The following is a 16,775-nucleotide window of genomic DNA, read 5'->3' as shown; positions in this document are numbered from 1 at the left end:
CCCTTTTTGCGTTGTTTATGTTGGTATAGTTGTTTAGATATTTCAGCTGTCACAAAAGCAAAAAATATTTGTGTCAAAGTGAAAGTTATGCTTGAAATGTATCTTTTCACAAAAAGCTGGTTTTCTCCCTTTTTTTAGTCAGGAACTGATATTATACTAAACAACGGAAAAAGGTAGAAACAAACTTTTTTTTTCCGATGAAAGACGGGAGTCTAATGTTTCTTTTGGTAGGTTCCGTGTTTATATAACCATAGAACACAATGTTCTGTGTGCCTTGAAAGATCAGTCAAAATCGTCTAAAATGGCCGCTGCTGATTGACTGAGTTAACAGACATTTTATTCACTAACCCAAAAAGCACACACTCCATGCTAGTAAAATAAGTATAAAAGCTAAAAAACGCAATTCTAAAAAAAAAGGTTGGGGAAAAATCTTTACCATAACGAGACTAAAGTTGAAATGTTACGGGAATAAAGTCACCATGTTAAGAGAAAAACATTTTATTCTAAGGAGAAAGAAAAGAAAAAACTCATTTTAGTAGCATCATGTTCTTAAAATAAATAAATATAAATAATATCATAAATAATATAATATAAAATAAATATAAAAATATAATAAAATACTATGCCGAGCAGATAAAATAAAGTTGGAATTAGGTTGGGAAAAAGGGATAATCTTATGGGAATATAGTCCAAATATTATGGAAATAAACTTATACTATTACAAAAAGAAAATGTGCAAATATTACATAAATAGAAAGCTTAAATATTTGGAAAAATAAAAAAAACAGCAAAAATGGGGACTAAAAGAGCAAAGTTCATACTAATAAAAGGTTCTGTCACCTACGTCACAAAGCTGGGATGCAGTTTCTTTCTAGAAAAATATGCAACTTGTACTATTCATATAATATGTTATGATATTATGAGAATAAAGTCATAATTAAGGGAGGATTTTTTTACAGGAAGTAAGTAGTTGAAATACTTGAAAAATGTATAAAAACCCCTCAGAAATGGAAAACAAACAGCTGAAATTGTATGAGAGTAAAGTCAAAACATGAAGAGAAAAACGTCATCATGGAATGAGAAGAGAAGTCTCCATTTTACCAGAATGAATATTATGAGGGGAAAAAAGCATCATTTTTGTAGCATTCCACCGATATCTCATTTGTGGCGCCTCCTTTCACTTTTCACTACGCGGCTCTCGCTGGAAACACGTTGGGACACCCCAGCTTTGGACGCACGCACCCTGTCAAGAGTAACACTGCGGTTTCTTGCCAAAGTGCAAAATAAAGCGAAATGTTTGTCCCGGCCAGATGTTCCGCCAGCTTCCAAGGATTCCAGCCAAGTGAAGAACAAGATTCCCCTCAAAACGCTGGTATTTTTCCACCCGAGGAAGCTGGCAATCACGTCTTGTTCAAGGTGAAGGTTTCACATCAACGCTTTGCTATTTTCACCCCACTTTTCCAGGATTGCAACACGCTCGTAGATAAACACGCACAGTCTGACCCATTGAGGACTTTCCCGTACCGGCAGGTCCGAAGAGAGGAAGGTAGGTGTCCAAACTCACCCTCGGCCCAAACAGCACCGGTCCAGTGGAACCAGAACAGGAGGGTCCCAACATAGACACCGAGGCCCATGACTGAAAGACACAAATATCCCAAAAAGTTACAAAAAAAAAGTTCAAATCAGGTCTGCACGTGGTTTTCAAAGAGCAGAAGGCTCCATGTCAGCCCCCCAGCACCTCCTCCTCCCAAATGACAAACTTCTTTACTGTTTGCTGCAAAGACCTCTGAGCAAACGCTGCGTAACCAACTGGAAGGAGGCCCAAATACCAGCTCAACGTCCCATTTCCAGCATTGCATTCATGTGTGTGTGTGCGTGTGTGTGTGTGTGTGTGTGTGTGTGTGTGTGTGACACATGACAACCAGACAACCAGAAACTGCACTTTTTGCATGAGAATAAGCTGTTGGTTTTTCCAGTTTCCAAACTATCCACCCGTCCATTTTCTATGCCGCTTATCCTCACTCGGGTCTTCGGCGAGAGTTGGGGTACACCCTGGACGGGTCGCCATATAGACCAACAATCATTCACGCTCACATTCATACCTACGGACATTTAACCTAACATGCATGTTTTTGGAATGTGGGAGGAAACCAGAGTACCCAGAAAACCCCCCCACACACGGGGAGAACATGCAAACTCCACACAGAAATGCCCAAGGGAGAATCCAACCCAAGGGAGAATCCAACCTAAGGGAGAATCCAACCCAAGGGAGAATCCAACCCAAGGGAGAATCCAACCTAAGGGAGAATCCAACCCAAGGGAGAATCCAACCCAAGGGAGAATCCAACCCAAGGGAGAATCCAACCCAGGTCTTCCCATCTCCAGACATGCTAACCACCCACAGAAGACAACATGCAACATATTAAAGGGTGTATGATTGACATGTGGTGTAAATAGACTTGTTGTACGCAACACAATACTTATTCATTCCAGCAATACCTATCCAAGGCCACTAGGTGGCAGTATCAGTCTGCAGTCACACCTTCCCTTTTACACCTGTATGACAGTCGACAATGTACGACGGCGTATTAGGGCCACATAGGAAAAAAATAATAATCGGAGATTTTGAGAATAAATTCGTAAATTCCAGACAAAAAAAGTCGTAAATGTACGAGAATAAAAGCTATAATATTAGGAGAATAAAGTGTTAATATGAGGTGTGATGTGTCATACAAGTCATGTTTGAATGCTCCGTCGTAACAGGCAGGTGTAAAAGGGAAGGTGTAACTGCAGACTGATACTGCCACCTAGTGGCCTTGGATAGGTGTTGCTGGAATGAATAAGTATTGTGTCGCGTACAACAAGTCTATTTACACCACATGTCAATCATACACCCTTTAATATGTTGCATGTTGTCTTCTGTGGTTGTCATCACACTTCTCCTCCATGACATGAAAGACACTGTTTTGTGGAGGCATTGCAGAAAAGCCAAAGAAGAAGCAATTTTTGAGGTGAGTACTATTAAAGACAGGGAAAAACACCAGACGCATCAGGGGGACATGCAGCCTTTTTGTGTTGCTACGAGCACGTGCCGCCCACGGACGCTCACGTCGCCGCGATAAAAAGCACGGTTGCTGTGGAACATTTCGACAGCTGTTCTGAATATCTTGGCTGCCCTGTGTCAGCCACACGGGAAAGGTCGAAAAAAAAGTCAACTTTAGCCATGGGTGTCATTAGACGGTGTACCTAATGAAGCGAAACAAACACGCCTGATCATGCGTGTGCTTGTTTGCTCTGCAGAGGTGACCCGGGTTCAAAGTTCAGCCAAACGATAACAGCGTGGACTTCTTTCATAGATAGATAGACAGATAGATAGATTATTGTATATTTGATTCTATATTATATAAGTTATTAATTAGAATTATTTATATTAAAATTTATATATTTTATTTATATTATTTATTCATTTTCTACGTCGTTTGTCCTTAGTAGGACTGGAGCCTATCCCAGATGACTTTGGGCGAGAGGCAGGGTACATTATTATGGTATATTCTTTATCTATTTATAATTATATCTATAGTTATTATTATTATTATTATATTCAGATGTGTTTATGTGTGTTCAACTATATTTTCCCAATGAAATTGTTCATTATTTTTACTGTACTCAAACAAACTAACATACTAACAAAATACTATGCCAAACAAATAAAGCTGGAATTAGGTTGGGAAAAAGGGATAATATTAGGGGAATATAGTCCAAATATTATGGAAATAAAGTCATACTATGACAAAAAGAAAATGTACAAATATTATATAAATAGAAAGCTTAAATATTTGGAAAAATAAACTACTATACTATACATAAATACTATACTCAAACAAACTTACTACAAGTCTTACAATAAACGGAACCATGACAAAATACATGCTTTTATTTTGAAATTCCCCATCAAATTACGATAATACTTCCTCGACGGCCTGCTGTGTCACAGAACATTGACAATAAAGGGCATTCTTTTTAAAGCAACCGTAAGCAATAATTCAATTTGGGTGTGGCTTTTATTTTGAAAAGCCAGCGCAAAAAGCCTTGCTACTTCCTGGGAGACACCCTGACGTGAGTGACTAAAATGAAGTCTTAAAACAAAGACAAAATATTGACAGTTTACTTTGAAATATCTCGTTTGCAAGTTTACCGCAATGCTTGCTATACACACGCAAAGTAAATCAAACCAAAGTCCTCCTAACCAGGTGACGTCACCGAGGAAGTTCACCGCCTCCTTGACCCTTTCGCGAGACAAACTCACTTGGATGAAGGTGATGACGACGATGATGGCCACCTCGGGTCACATGACAGCTTGGTCAGGTCAACGGTTGGCCAAATAATAGGTGAGCTCATGTGGCGTCCGCGGCGAGGACTTCCTGTTTGAGTGAGCACTCTTGTCGAGCACATGTTGTAACTTCTCCTGGGAGGTTGTGTTGAGCAACAACTGGGAGGAGAACGTCTCACCGTGACACACACACACACACACACGCGCGCATGCACTTACATTGTATACATTCCACCATGCTGCTTCATGTCGGCGTGTCCACGTGGCGCCCTCTGGTGGCCACATAGCACGAAGTCGGCCTTGTCCATGAAATTCCACCATGAATATACTGTAATTCCCATTTTTGGATTGTTCTGAAGGGAGTCATTATTTTGCCGCTAGGGGGCATACTACTACAATGTGCTGTGATAGACCGTATTAACCGATGTTTTTGGCCCCAAATGATTTCTTTCTTTGAGTTATCATTTTAATTTTCATTTTTTTCCATTTTTCATTTTAGTTTGTTATTTGAAATGTAGCGATTTAAGCATTTTAATAAGGCAGTAAAATAGAGTAAAATACCCATTTAAAATCATTTACAATTATTTGAAGATTAATACATTGAATTAGAATTCAATAATTACAATAAATTGAATATGCTGATTTCATGTATTTGTTTTCTGTACAGCCACCTCTTTTTGCTCACTACCATGTCTTTCAGTGTCACTTTAGTAAATCGGATGTACAAAATACATTGAATCTAAAATGTGTATTTAGATTAAATTACATGCTATACAAAAATAAAGAAAGTGAATTAAGCATAAACAGCAGCATTGTGCTATTTTTATATTTTGCCATGTAATCAATAATTAATGCTCAATGAGTACAAGAAGGTTCCTCAGATCATCTTTGCTTTATAGACGTACAGTACAGTATTATTTTTGTCCAAACCACTGAAATATAATGGAGGAAACTGTCTCCTCTTACAATGCTGCCCTCTAGTGACCACAGCAAGTATCGTCTGGTTGCGGACTGCCCAGTTGGAGAAGATAAACGAGAAGATCATCAGTCCTCAGTACTGTAGAAGGTGCTGTTCTGCCGGGCCAGGAAGTAGTCCAGTTTCTTCTTCTGCTGTTTGGGCCTTAAAAGAACGTAGAGGAAGATAGAGACCACTGCCAGGAAACAGGAAGCGGCCACGGCAGAGACCACCATCCAGGTGAACTTGGAGTCTGTGAGGGGTTAACAGAGGTCAAATGAAGGTTTATCTTTGCCATCACTTCCTGGTGGCAGCTGCTGTTGTTACAAGCACCACAAACATGTGACTTTTATACCCCATCATGAATGAAACTCACCCTCCAGCCCAAGGTGGATGACAACTTCCTGTCGGCCGCCTCGGTTGTTAGCCACGCAGCGGAGCTCCGCCTCCTTGTCCTCTTCCATCATCGCTATGACAATGAGCCTCACCTCCACCTGGCAGCCCCATGCCATCCTGCTTTCCCTGGCGGCAGTTTTTGATCATATTCATTTTTTAGAACATTTTTAGAACATTATTGGCTGGCGACCAGTCCATGATGTACCCCGCCTCTCGCCCAAAGTCAGCTGGTATAGGCTCTAGCATACCCCCACCACCCTAATTAGCATAAGCGGCCGGCATAGAAAATGGATGGATAATAATATTTATTTATTTTTATTGATGACGTCAAATGATTAAATTTTTAAATCAGATTAATCATGGGTTTCAAATGAATTAATCATGATTAATCAACATTTGAAATGATGTCTGAAATATGTCCATTTTTACTGCATTTTATTGAAAGAAAGATAAATGGATTATATATATTTGCATGTATTAACAGCTCCAAATGAACTGAAGCTAAAATATACCACACGTCTTGAACAATCTATTTACCTAACACTCGTTTCTGTAATGGGAGCAGAACATGTGAATCACACTTTAACCGTGTTATTATGAGCAATGAGGGGTTGCGTTCAAACACACCACGTCATTTAAGTCGAATTCACATTTTGAGTGTATTTTCCAGTATTTCCGAGAATACTAAAATGCAGAAATGCAGAAATTTACAGTTACAAAGTCAGTGATAACAATATCCACTTACTGTATTGTTTTTTCTTTGTCTTTCTGTTTATTTAGACGCGTAATAAAGACGTTCTTGTGATGTTTGGAGTGTCCCTGAATGCATCTCGCGGTCGTGTGATGACAATGAGGAAGTGTTGTTCCGACGACGGAGGGACTAAAGACGTGTTTGTGAGTTGCAAAGACACACATGTTGTTGGAATTGCACTGCTGTTGATGTGTTCAGGTTACATTCAAGTTCTAAAAGAGCGTCAGACTCCGTGGGGAGCCGCACTGTGCTGCCGTCTGTCGTCATAGCAGTGACACGGCTGATATTACATTTAAATACATTAAATGTTTGATATGTATGTGTCAGGATGAGTCGTACTTTTAAAAGACGTTGACATTAAAAGGACGTTTTTGAGAAGCTGAGATTTTTTTTGTCTCCTGAGGAACTCTAGTGTGTGTTTTTGTTTTGTGTTGATGTGATATTTGACATGCATGTTTCATGCAGAGGCAGTATTAAAACACTGATCTCATTTTTTACTGGACTTATTTGTCATTAGTTTGAGTGTATTTTAATGACTAATAATTTCAAGGGTTAAAAACCTCCTTACCTCCGACCCCCCTGCAGGGCACGTCCATCCAGGTAGGACGACTCCACCGTCAGGCCGTTGACCAACCACGAGATGGCGGTGGTTCTGGCAAAGTCGCATGCGGTCAGAACCTTGCAGTGCACTTCCAGCGCAGAACCTGAACAACAACAACCACCAGTGTTAATTAAACTTTATCATGTCACGTCTTCTGTGTGTGTGTGTGTGTGTGTGTGTGTGTGTGTTCTTGTCAATCGCTCACCATGCGCTGCCTCAAAGATGGTTCCATTGGATGGGGAGATGATCACCGGCGGCATATGCGTGAGGGCTAGAATGTGAAGAACCATCAGAACGTTATTGTGTAGAACCATCACACATTGAAAGCTTCTCACCCAAAGTCAGCTGGGATAGGCTCCAGCATACCCCACGACCCTCGTGAGGATAAGTGGCAAAGAAAATGAATGAGTGAATTAAAGCAAACTCTTACTGGGAGCAGCACTGCTTTTAATGAGCCAGGGGTCAGAGGTCACTTCAGAAGTCCGGTCCACCTCTGTGCGAGTTGGAACCGGGTCAGAACCTGCAAGATCACACACGGTTTCACAAAAAGATACATTTCTTGACAGGACCATTCGTAGTGTAGTGTTTCACGTAGCTGACTTACATGCAGCTGAAGTGTTACCGAACATCCTTATCCTTATGTGGAACATGAACACATCACTGATCTGTATTATATATCTGGATAGTTCATACGTCGCACGCCCGCCGTGCAAGCCTCTGAAGCCACAGAGAGGCCATCTTACCACTCACGTGTCGTACGTAGCAGACTACATTGGCACAGCGTACATAGTGTACAAAGCAGATGAAGAGGCTAACAGAACATCTAGATTTGACATTAAAAAGCGGGGAGATTGTCCCATTCCTTCAAGTAACGCAACCTTCGTCCCTTAAAAACCATTTGATACGTTATTCTCTATCTTTTGCTATATTAAATGTACTTTTCCCTTCCAATTCTCATTGCCTTTGGGACAAAATTCTACTGTGCACCCTGGCTCAGCACTCCCCTATAGCAATGATAGTTTTACTCCTCTAGAAAGAGATTTTCATTTGAACTGCATATCCCATCCCTTTTTTCCACTAAAATCCATGGTCATGATCCTTTACTTTTTATTCTTACTTTCATACAATTCACTATGCTCTCATCTGTACAAAATATGAATCATAAAAGAGACAAGTTTTAAAATCATTTCACATTTTGATGATTTTTTTGTTTGTGTTATGAAATAGAAATGACCTCTTTTCTGATATAGAAATATATTTATAATGTGTAATAAATACATACACACACAGAAAAAAAACAAAAACACTGAAACAAAACCATATGCTTTGGGTAAGACAATACGTTGTTTGCAATCTCAAACATACCAGTATGCCATCCATCCATTTTCTATACCGCTTCATCCTCATTAGGGTCGCGGGGGCATGCTGGAGCCTATCCCAGCTGACTTCGGGCGACAGGCGGGGTACACCCTGGACTGGTGGCCAGCCAATGGCAGGGCACATATAGACAAACAAGCATTCACACTCACATTCATACCTATGGACAATTTAGAGTCACCAATTAACCTAACATGCATGTTTTTGGAATGTGGGAGGAAGCCGGAGTACCCGGAGAAAACCCACGCGCACACGGGGAGAAATGCCCAAGGGGAGAATCGAAACAAGGTCTTCCCGATCTCCAGGCTGTTCCTGTATTGGCCAACGTGCTAACCACTAGACCACCGTGCGACCCCATACCGGTATGCATGTTCAGTAATATTATTTTCCAGAACATATCATATGAATGAATCCTTTTACGTCAGTCATTCAGCAGCAAAAAAAAGGTTGTTTATCCAAATGAAGGGTCAATTGTATGCCAACTGGCTTGCTAACTGCACTGTATACAATGCCTGGTAAGCATCATGGAAGCACTGAGATTCTCCCATTCCTTCAAGTAACGCAACCTTCGTCCCTTAAAGAAATACATATATCATGATAGAACAAAAAGTACGTACATTTCCTCTTAGCTATTATAGAGCTATATAAACAATCAATTCTGGACATACATTTAATCAGAGGAATTTTACACGACCGAAAACATCTGAGAGATCGACAGTGCAAAACCCTTAAATGATCAATCATAAATCTACATTTCAATCATAATTACAGGTGAAATGTTCGTCCACAGCCTTTGAACTGGCGATTTGTGCAGTTAATAGCTGCACATGCAGGCATCTTAAGGCGAAATTTGTGTCCAATCCGAATTAATAAAATAAGTTCACCACGAATGCAAAAGCTTGCCCGAGTTTCTTGCGAGTGGCAATATGGCGGCCGTTTGCCAACGAGCTATCCAGATATATAATACAGATCAGTGGAACACATATGTCCTTCTCTTGTCTGTGCGTTTTCAAGCTATAAAAACAAATAAAAAGAGCCAGCTCTTGACTGCACAAATGTGACGTAGTTATTCCTCCTATAAAGTCGTCTGAAAAAGCCTCCAAAAAGCGCCAACAACGCTCCATTGACATATAATGTGACGTGCATATTAACCAAGCCACGGCGACATTGTTATTATTATTATTAACATTATTCCGCCGATCGAACTACATTACTGGCGCATTGACACTTAGCCAAACCACACCGACTGGCTCCTAGCCGGCTAGCGACTCGCTTCACCACACGCGCGCAGGTAGCTCGTCAGCTTCACGCTCGCGACGCCTCAGTCGCCAGCAAAAGGTAAGGCTAAATACTCCACTGCCGCTGTCTTTTTATTTCTGAGTTTGGAAAAGTGAACGCCAGGTGTAGGCGTTCGTTTCTATGACGTCGAGCGAGGAAGTTCCGGTAATGCTTCAAATGGCCGAAATACGCAAAATGCTGCCAGTACTACGTGTTATGGTGAATGTACCTGTTACTACACGGTTACAGCACGGATATAAAACCAGAAAACCTGGTCGGTTTTTGTAGACGGCACGAGCGTACCCATTACCTGCACTACTGAGCTGCTGCTTTTTCATATCTTTAAAACGCACAGAAAAGAGAAAGACGTATGTGTTCATGTCTCATGTAAGGATTGTGGATGATGGGCACAATTCCAAAAAAGTGCGGTTTTCCTTCAAGGGACGTTTGGGAGGTCCTCCTCACTTGTAGTACACGCAAGCTACCAGCAGAGGGCAAAGCTAACACATGACATTTTAGCATAGCTCAAGATTGTCCAGTGAAAAGGCCAAACCTATTTTAAAAAGTCAATTTTACTTCAAAAAATATTTGTAAATTAATATGAATCAAAATAGAATTAATTAAATCATATTTTTAACAATACACACCTTTCGTTTTGTGGATTTTTAAACAAAATTTCTTTGAATTGCTTAATTTCTTCTTATCCCCCCCAAAATTACAGATATGTTTATTACAAAAAAGAAAGAATGAAAGAATGCAAAAATAAGTAAAATAACAACTTTGACATAAATTCTTTTTAATTTTTATGTATTTATTTATTTTAATTGCTTAATTCCTTGTTCTAATTATTATTTGTTATTTCAGAAAAAATGTCAGGTGTGTACACCTTGTTAAAAAGGTACACGCATGCCTTTTATTGGAAAGGAGTTTTCTTTTTTTTAATGAAGCAAAGTTAATACATATTTCTTAGAATTGCTTCATGGATTCTTATCCCAAAAATAATTAATTTATTTTTAAATGAATTTAATTTTATTCATTTTTTTTAATATCTTTATTTCTTAAATTGCCTAATTCTTTCTTATCATTATTTTTATTTCAGAAATAAAAAAAACATTACATATTTTTCAAGGTACTTTTATCATAATTATCATAATACTCAGCAAACTATGCATTAACTTTAATAACAAAATGTGTACAATTTGGTGCTCATCCATTTAGTTACTACAGTATATCTATTATGCTATTTTTATGTACTCAATGAATAAACCAAGTAAATGTGCATTTCACGCAGCACAGTACAACGTAAAACACAATATGATTACACAAATAAATAAAAGGTCAATTTGGTGGGCGTTGACCCACCTTGCACGAGGAGCTGATTGACCCTGCTGATGGAGAACTTCCTGTTATCGACGACCACGCCGAGGCGGCAGGTGTAGATGCCGGCGTCGGATGGCTTCACCGCAGGGATGAAGAGTTTTCCTCCATCTGTGCGGAAAGAGCGCCATCTTTGGCCTTCTTGGAGGCGGCCGAGAGCGGAGTTCTGTCGGGTATGAAAAAACTATTCATCTCCAAGACAAAATGGCGTTTTGAGCAGCTCTCCAAAAAGATCCTAATAAACATAATAAAACAAAATAAAACAACCAAGGCCAGATAGTAGAGATAAGAAAAGAGAAATGAGAAAATAGTGTACGTATAATTACTTAAGTAAATAAATACGCTTCACTTCCAATTTGTAGTGCAATAATACATAATAATAACTACTACTACTAATAAAGCATAATAATATCTCATTGCCATATAATATTACTATTACTATGGTGGGAGATGACCACAATGCACCCCATCTGGCCTTCCTAGGATTTCCTCAGGATTTCCATAGTGTTCAAGAGCAGTGATCCCCAACCCGCGGGCCTTGGCCCGTTACCGGGCCGTGGGTCATTTGGTACCGGGCCGTGGGTCATATGGTACCGGGCTGTGGGTCATTTGGTACTGGGCCGTGGGTCATTTGGTACCGGGCCGTGGGTCATATGGTACCGGGCTGTGGGTCATTTGGTACTGGGCCGTGGGTCATTTGGTGCTGGGCTGTGGGTCATTTGGTACTGGGCTGTGGGTCATTTGGTACCGGGCCGTGGGTCATTTGGTACCGGGCTGTGGGTCATTTGGTACGGGGCCGTGGGTCATTTGGTACCGGGCCGTGGGTCATTTAGTACGGGGCCGTGGGTCATTTGGTACCAGGCCGTGGGTCATTTGGTACGGGGCCGCACAGAAAGAAAAAATAATTTCCATGATATTTTATTTTGAAAAGTGGCCGGATTCTCTCTGTTACTTCCGTCTCACTTGACGCATGTCCATTGTGGGTGTGCTAACTTCATCTCATGCACAGATAGACTACTACTGTATTTGTGCCATTTTTCTTTCACCTCATATTTGCTATCAAGTGCTGATACCATGAATGCATAAAGGTAAGTTTGGATTAGATGCTATCATGTACGAAGCCCAACAGTTTCTCCACCCAGTGGTGAAGTTGGTAAATGACAGTTTCATCAACAATTTTGTCAAAAATTGTCATGACTTCATAAAAAATGAAGAAAGAGACACCATTTTTGGCCCATGTTGACATATCAAGTACTGCTACGATACGATGGGTATTAGGCCACACTGACAAAAATCCCCAAAATCGGAGATGTCGAAAATAAAGTTGTAAATTTATGAGGGGGAAAAAAGTCGCAATATTACCTTTGCCCAAGGCCAAAGGTCACATAAGTGCCCCCTTTTCATAGCTGTCTCAGGCAATGCCTGTTATGATGCAGAATTTAAATAATTTGAGATTTCAAGAATAAAGTTGTGAATTTAGAAGAAAAAAATGGTAAGTTTATGTAACAGGCATTGCCTGAGACAGCTATGACAAGGGGGGACTTACTGTATGTGACCTTTGTGGAGGGGGCGGGGTAAGGAAGGCGCAAGTGAGAAGGGCTAGCTAGCCATGCTAATCTGTTTGTGCTCAACTGCTATATGTTTTGCTGCCACATTGTAAATAAAAGCTTGCCTGAGGAGGAAAGTTTCCTTCCTTCCTGAAGATCTATGCTCTATTTTCCCTCTGACACGTACGACACATCACACCTCAGATTAACACTTTCTTCTCCTAATATTACCTCTTTTTCTCTCAGAAATGTACGTCTTTAGTCTTGTATTATTATAACTTTTTTTCTCGTACATTTACGACTTTATTCTCGTAATATTACAACTTTTATGTCATACATTTCCGACTTTATTCTTATAAATGTATGACTTTTTTCTTGTACGTTTACAACATTATTCTCGTGAATGTGCAACTTTTTTTCTCATAAATGTACGACTTTCTCGTAATATTACGATTTTTTTTCCATAAATTTACAACTTCATTCTCGTAATATTTAGACTTTTTTTCTTGTGAATTGACAACTTTATTCTAGGAAATTTAGGACATTTTCCTTGTAAATTGACTACTTTTTTCTCGTAAATTTATGACTTAATTCTCGTAAATTGATGACTTTATTCTCAAAACGTCAGATTTATTTTTTAAAGTGGCCCTGATACTCCGTGGTTGTATCCACTCACCGCCTGCCATTCTGTCTGTCTCTCTGGGTTGCTGAAGTGATTCCAAGAGGGACATTTGAGCGTGACGTCCTCTCCCGCCGTAGCGTTGTACTGATAGGACAGTTTGTTGATGTCCACGGAGGACGCCGTGTACACCGCCAGCGTGATGCTACCTCTGATGCAGTAGCTAGCATTTCTGAAGAAATAATACATTCATGAGCGTCACCTTCAAGTTGAAAGCCGTGAAAAATGAGCGGCGATTACCTGAAGGTGCACGTGTACTCCCCGGAGTCAGACGCCCGAGCCGGGAGGAGCCACAGCTGTGTTCCACGCTGTTGGACACGCCCCTCGTCGTCCGAGAAGGCGGCGGCGCTAGCGTCGCCCTTGGCGATGCGGTACGTGGCCGTGGGCGGGGCTATGTTGCGTACTTTGAGCGTCCTCTGGAACATGGGGAAAGACACGACCACAGCCTCGCTCTCCATGCGGAACAGCTCCACCTCTGGCAGCACCGTGAAACAGCCGTCTGTCGGGGACAACGCTGTTACTCGGTGATGTCATCGCGGCTTTCCGACGGCAGAAATGTCGGCTAGAATACTAGATAGTATGCAGAAAATATACCATCCAAATATGTGGGAATGCATATTTTAGAAACAAATATGGAATTCATAAACGAGTCAATGCTAATTCTAATAAATCATTTAAATCAAATTAAAAAACATAAAACTTAATTAGAAATGGAAAAGAAGAACTCATGTATATTCAGCCAAATATTTTCAAAATAATTGACTAAATAAATAACTCTGTAGTGTAATTCATATAATTATAATAATTCTTACGCAACAAGTTCAAACCAAATCCAAACTATATGTTGTAGAATAATAAATAATAATAAAAGTGTAATGTCATTCATACACTGTAAGTAGAATCATATACATAACATATACATAAGATACACAACAAATACAAAACTATACCTTTTGGAATAATACATCGAACAAAAACTAATATATATCCCAAAAATATTCTTCAAATAAAAATAATCAGTCAAAGGTACACTGTAATATAATTCATAATAAATAATACACATCAAATACAAAATCAATTCTAAAATAACAAATCCAAACGTGAGAACAAGAAAGATATAACAGCAAAAAGCGGGTAATAGCGCCACCATTGCTTGATGGATTGCAAGCGAGTCAAAGGGCAAACTGTTGAGCGCACTCAGGAAAGGCGTGCTATTACTTTTTACCACCCTGGGCCTTTTTTGCTGGTGACATTTTGGACTTTTTCTGCAAGACGATTGAGGGGAGCTCACGGTGAACGAGGCAATGATGGCGCTGGCGGAAGATCAAGCAACCAATAAGATTGGCTCTGATGTCGTCACGCTACTGCTCACAGCCACGGGAGGGCGTACTTGCGGGGCGTACGGGGATTGCTATGATATGCTGTGATGTGTTCACCAGCATCCGTCCATTCTCAGTGGAAAAGTTAGTACATTTAAAAACACAGCGGCGTCTCACCTTTGACGGACATGGCAGGCAGCGCGGGTCTTCGTCCGTGAGCGTGCTCGACAGCGAGCAGCGCCAACATCAATGCCCAGACGGCCATGGCAGCGCCCCGCCTCGACGCCAGCAGGGCTAAAGCAGCATCAACGCGGTGGCGCAGCGTGCTCTTCCAGCCTCCTGATGAGGGTCGGGCTCAGACGCGCACGCTTAAGTAGACTTTGGCAAAGCTGCGATGACATCACAGGTCGTCACGGAAACCCTGTAACCGCGGGATGTGCCAACGTCAGCGTGAGTCACGTCACACAAACGTAAACATCTTCCTCTTCGTTTATTTATGCTGCGCTACTTTTAACGCTTGTTTGAATGCTCATATTTGACTTTTTATTACACTTAAAAACCATAGAAATGTTATTTTTATTAACATTTGAACATATCTATATATACTGTATGTTATACATATATCATATATAACATATTAACATTTCCTTCTGCCGTTTGTTGAATGATTACTTTGGAAACAAGACAAACTTGACTTCTGCTTCCGTTTCATCAACTGAGATTACACACACGTGCGTACCTACACACACACACACACACACACACACACACACGCACACACACACACACACCGTCTAACGGGGGTGAAGAAGTTTCTGAAGTTTCTTTGTTATGAGACACATTTACACACTGAATTTATGTAACTGAATTTATGTAACTGAATTTTGTGCATTTTGAATTTTGCAACATGACTTTTTATTATTATATATTAAAATTAGTAATAATAATAATTATTATTATTATCACTATTATATTCTTCTTATTATTATTAATAGTAATAACTAAATTTTAAAATAAAATATAACATATGATTCTAATTATTTTAATAAATATAACAATAATGTATTAATAAGTAAATTAAATAATATATTCTAATTATGATGATTTATGATTTTATTTTATTATAAAAAAAATTAAGCAAAATGCACGTGTGTGGATTTAGCTTATTAAAATACACTAATAAAAATTCAGTGCAAAAAAAAAAACCCAACAGTGCAAATAAATTTGATGTTTCCAAATGGACATTTCTGGGGAATTCATACAGACTGCATCGATTGTGTCGCAGAGGCAGCCAATCAGGTATGAAGTGCGTAGTCACGTGATGCAGGTCCGGTGTGTGTGTTTTCAAATATCTAAATTAAGATTTATTTTCACACTGAAATTTTATGAACTGAATTTTTAAACACCGTATTGTCACAGCATGAATCTTTAAACGCCCGCACTCTGCTTATGACTTTCCAGTCGATGAAATATTCAGCAATTCAGTTGGCAAAGCTGAAACACAAAAAAGTCTGTTTAAATATGTTCAGTCTAAAAAAAATCTACAAAAGAAATCACAGGAAACAGACAGAAGGACACAAACGTTAGCAAGGTTAGCATAGCTATGCAAGCTACAATGCTAACATTTTGCTCACATTTTAACAGCAACATCGTGCTGGGTTAGCATATTCACTGCTCGCACGTCTGTAGCCGACTGACGGATAGCTGGCCAAGCGTTATTTAAGATGTGTAGCGAAGCCTGGGGGAGTGCTTTTTCCCCTTCACGACATCATAAAAAGGCAAAGAACTTCAACAATAATCAGGGACTTTTACCAGTACGAGTTAACGTAATCGATGAAAGTAAGTTCCTGACATGAAGTAATATTTGCTAGCAACTATGATCATATTGTGCAGATGACAAGCTGCAAGTAAGCTAGTTATGTTACGTTGTTTATAGTTATCTGACTCAGGTGCGGATTTAGAGGGGGGAGTGGGGGGCGTACACCCCTCCGTTTTGAGGCACCCACGATTTTTTTTTTGCCACAATAAAAGCTAATAAAATGATGAACCATCCTGGATTCCAGTCACCCAGTCCCAGTGAAGGTACGTGTATGTCTAAACATGTCTAAAGATGTCTAAACATGTCTAAACCGGTACACGTTGATTTGTTAGTACTGCTACTAGTA

At 39.9% G+C, this 16,775-nt stretch overlaps 2 protein-coding genes and 1 long non-coding RNA gene across 3 annotated transcripts in view; 1 reads left to right on the top strand and 2 right to left on the bottom strand.

Moving 5' to 3' along the window:
* The window catches only part of LOC129187250 (uncharacterized), a 41,895-nt gene extending 40,083 nt beyond the window's left edge, over positions 1–1,812 (bottom strand). The window contains exon 1 of the mRNA XM_054786226.1: positions 1,565–1,812. Within this exon, the coding sequence (XP_054642201.1) occupies positions 1,565–1,634 (70 nt within the window). The 5' untranslated portion in view covers positions 1,635–1,812. The remainder of the gene's footprint in view (positions 1–1,564) is intronic.
* Positions 1,813–4,121: 2,309 nt separating this feature from the next.
* LOC129188018 (uncharacterized) lies at positions 4,122–7,156 on the top strand. The gene is made up of 4 exons (XR_008572514.1): positions 4,122–4,388; positions 5,312–5,525; positions 6,462–6,575; positions 7,018–7,156. It is a non-coding gene; the product is annotated as an uncharacterized LOC129188018 (long non-coding RNA).
* Positions 4,313–15,469, bottom strand: LOC129188017 (interleukin-1 receptor type 2). Its single transcript, XM_054787973.1, has 9 exons — positions 14,788–15,469; positions 13,532–13,790; positions 13,289–13,463; positions 11,051–11,231; positions 7,464–7,553; positions 7,239–7,304; positions 7,001–7,136; positions 5,662–5,807; positions 4,313–5,538 (listed from the first exon to the last, which is right to left on the bottom strand). Exons 1-9 carry the CDS (start codon positions 14,873–14,875, stop codon positions 5,375–5,377), a joined length of 1,305 nt encoding a protein of 434 aa, XP_054643948.1. The 5' UTR covers positions 14,876–15,469; the 3' UTR covers positions 4,313–5,374.
* Positions 15,470–16,775: the final 1,306 nt, after the last annotated feature.

This window comes from Dunckerocampus dactyliophorus, chromosome 9, assembly GCF_027744805.1.
Source record: "Dunckerocampus dactyliophorus isolate RoL2022-P2 chromosome 9, RoL_Ddac_1.1, whole genome shotgun sequence".
In the NCBI taxonomy this organism is placed as follows: Eukaryota; Metazoa; Chordata; class Actinopteri; order Syngnathiformes; family Syngnathidae; genus Dunckerocampus; species Dunckerocampus dactyliophorus.
The sequence above is the reverse complement of the archived record's forward strand: the minus strand, read 5'-3'. Positions and strand labels throughout refer to the sequence as shown.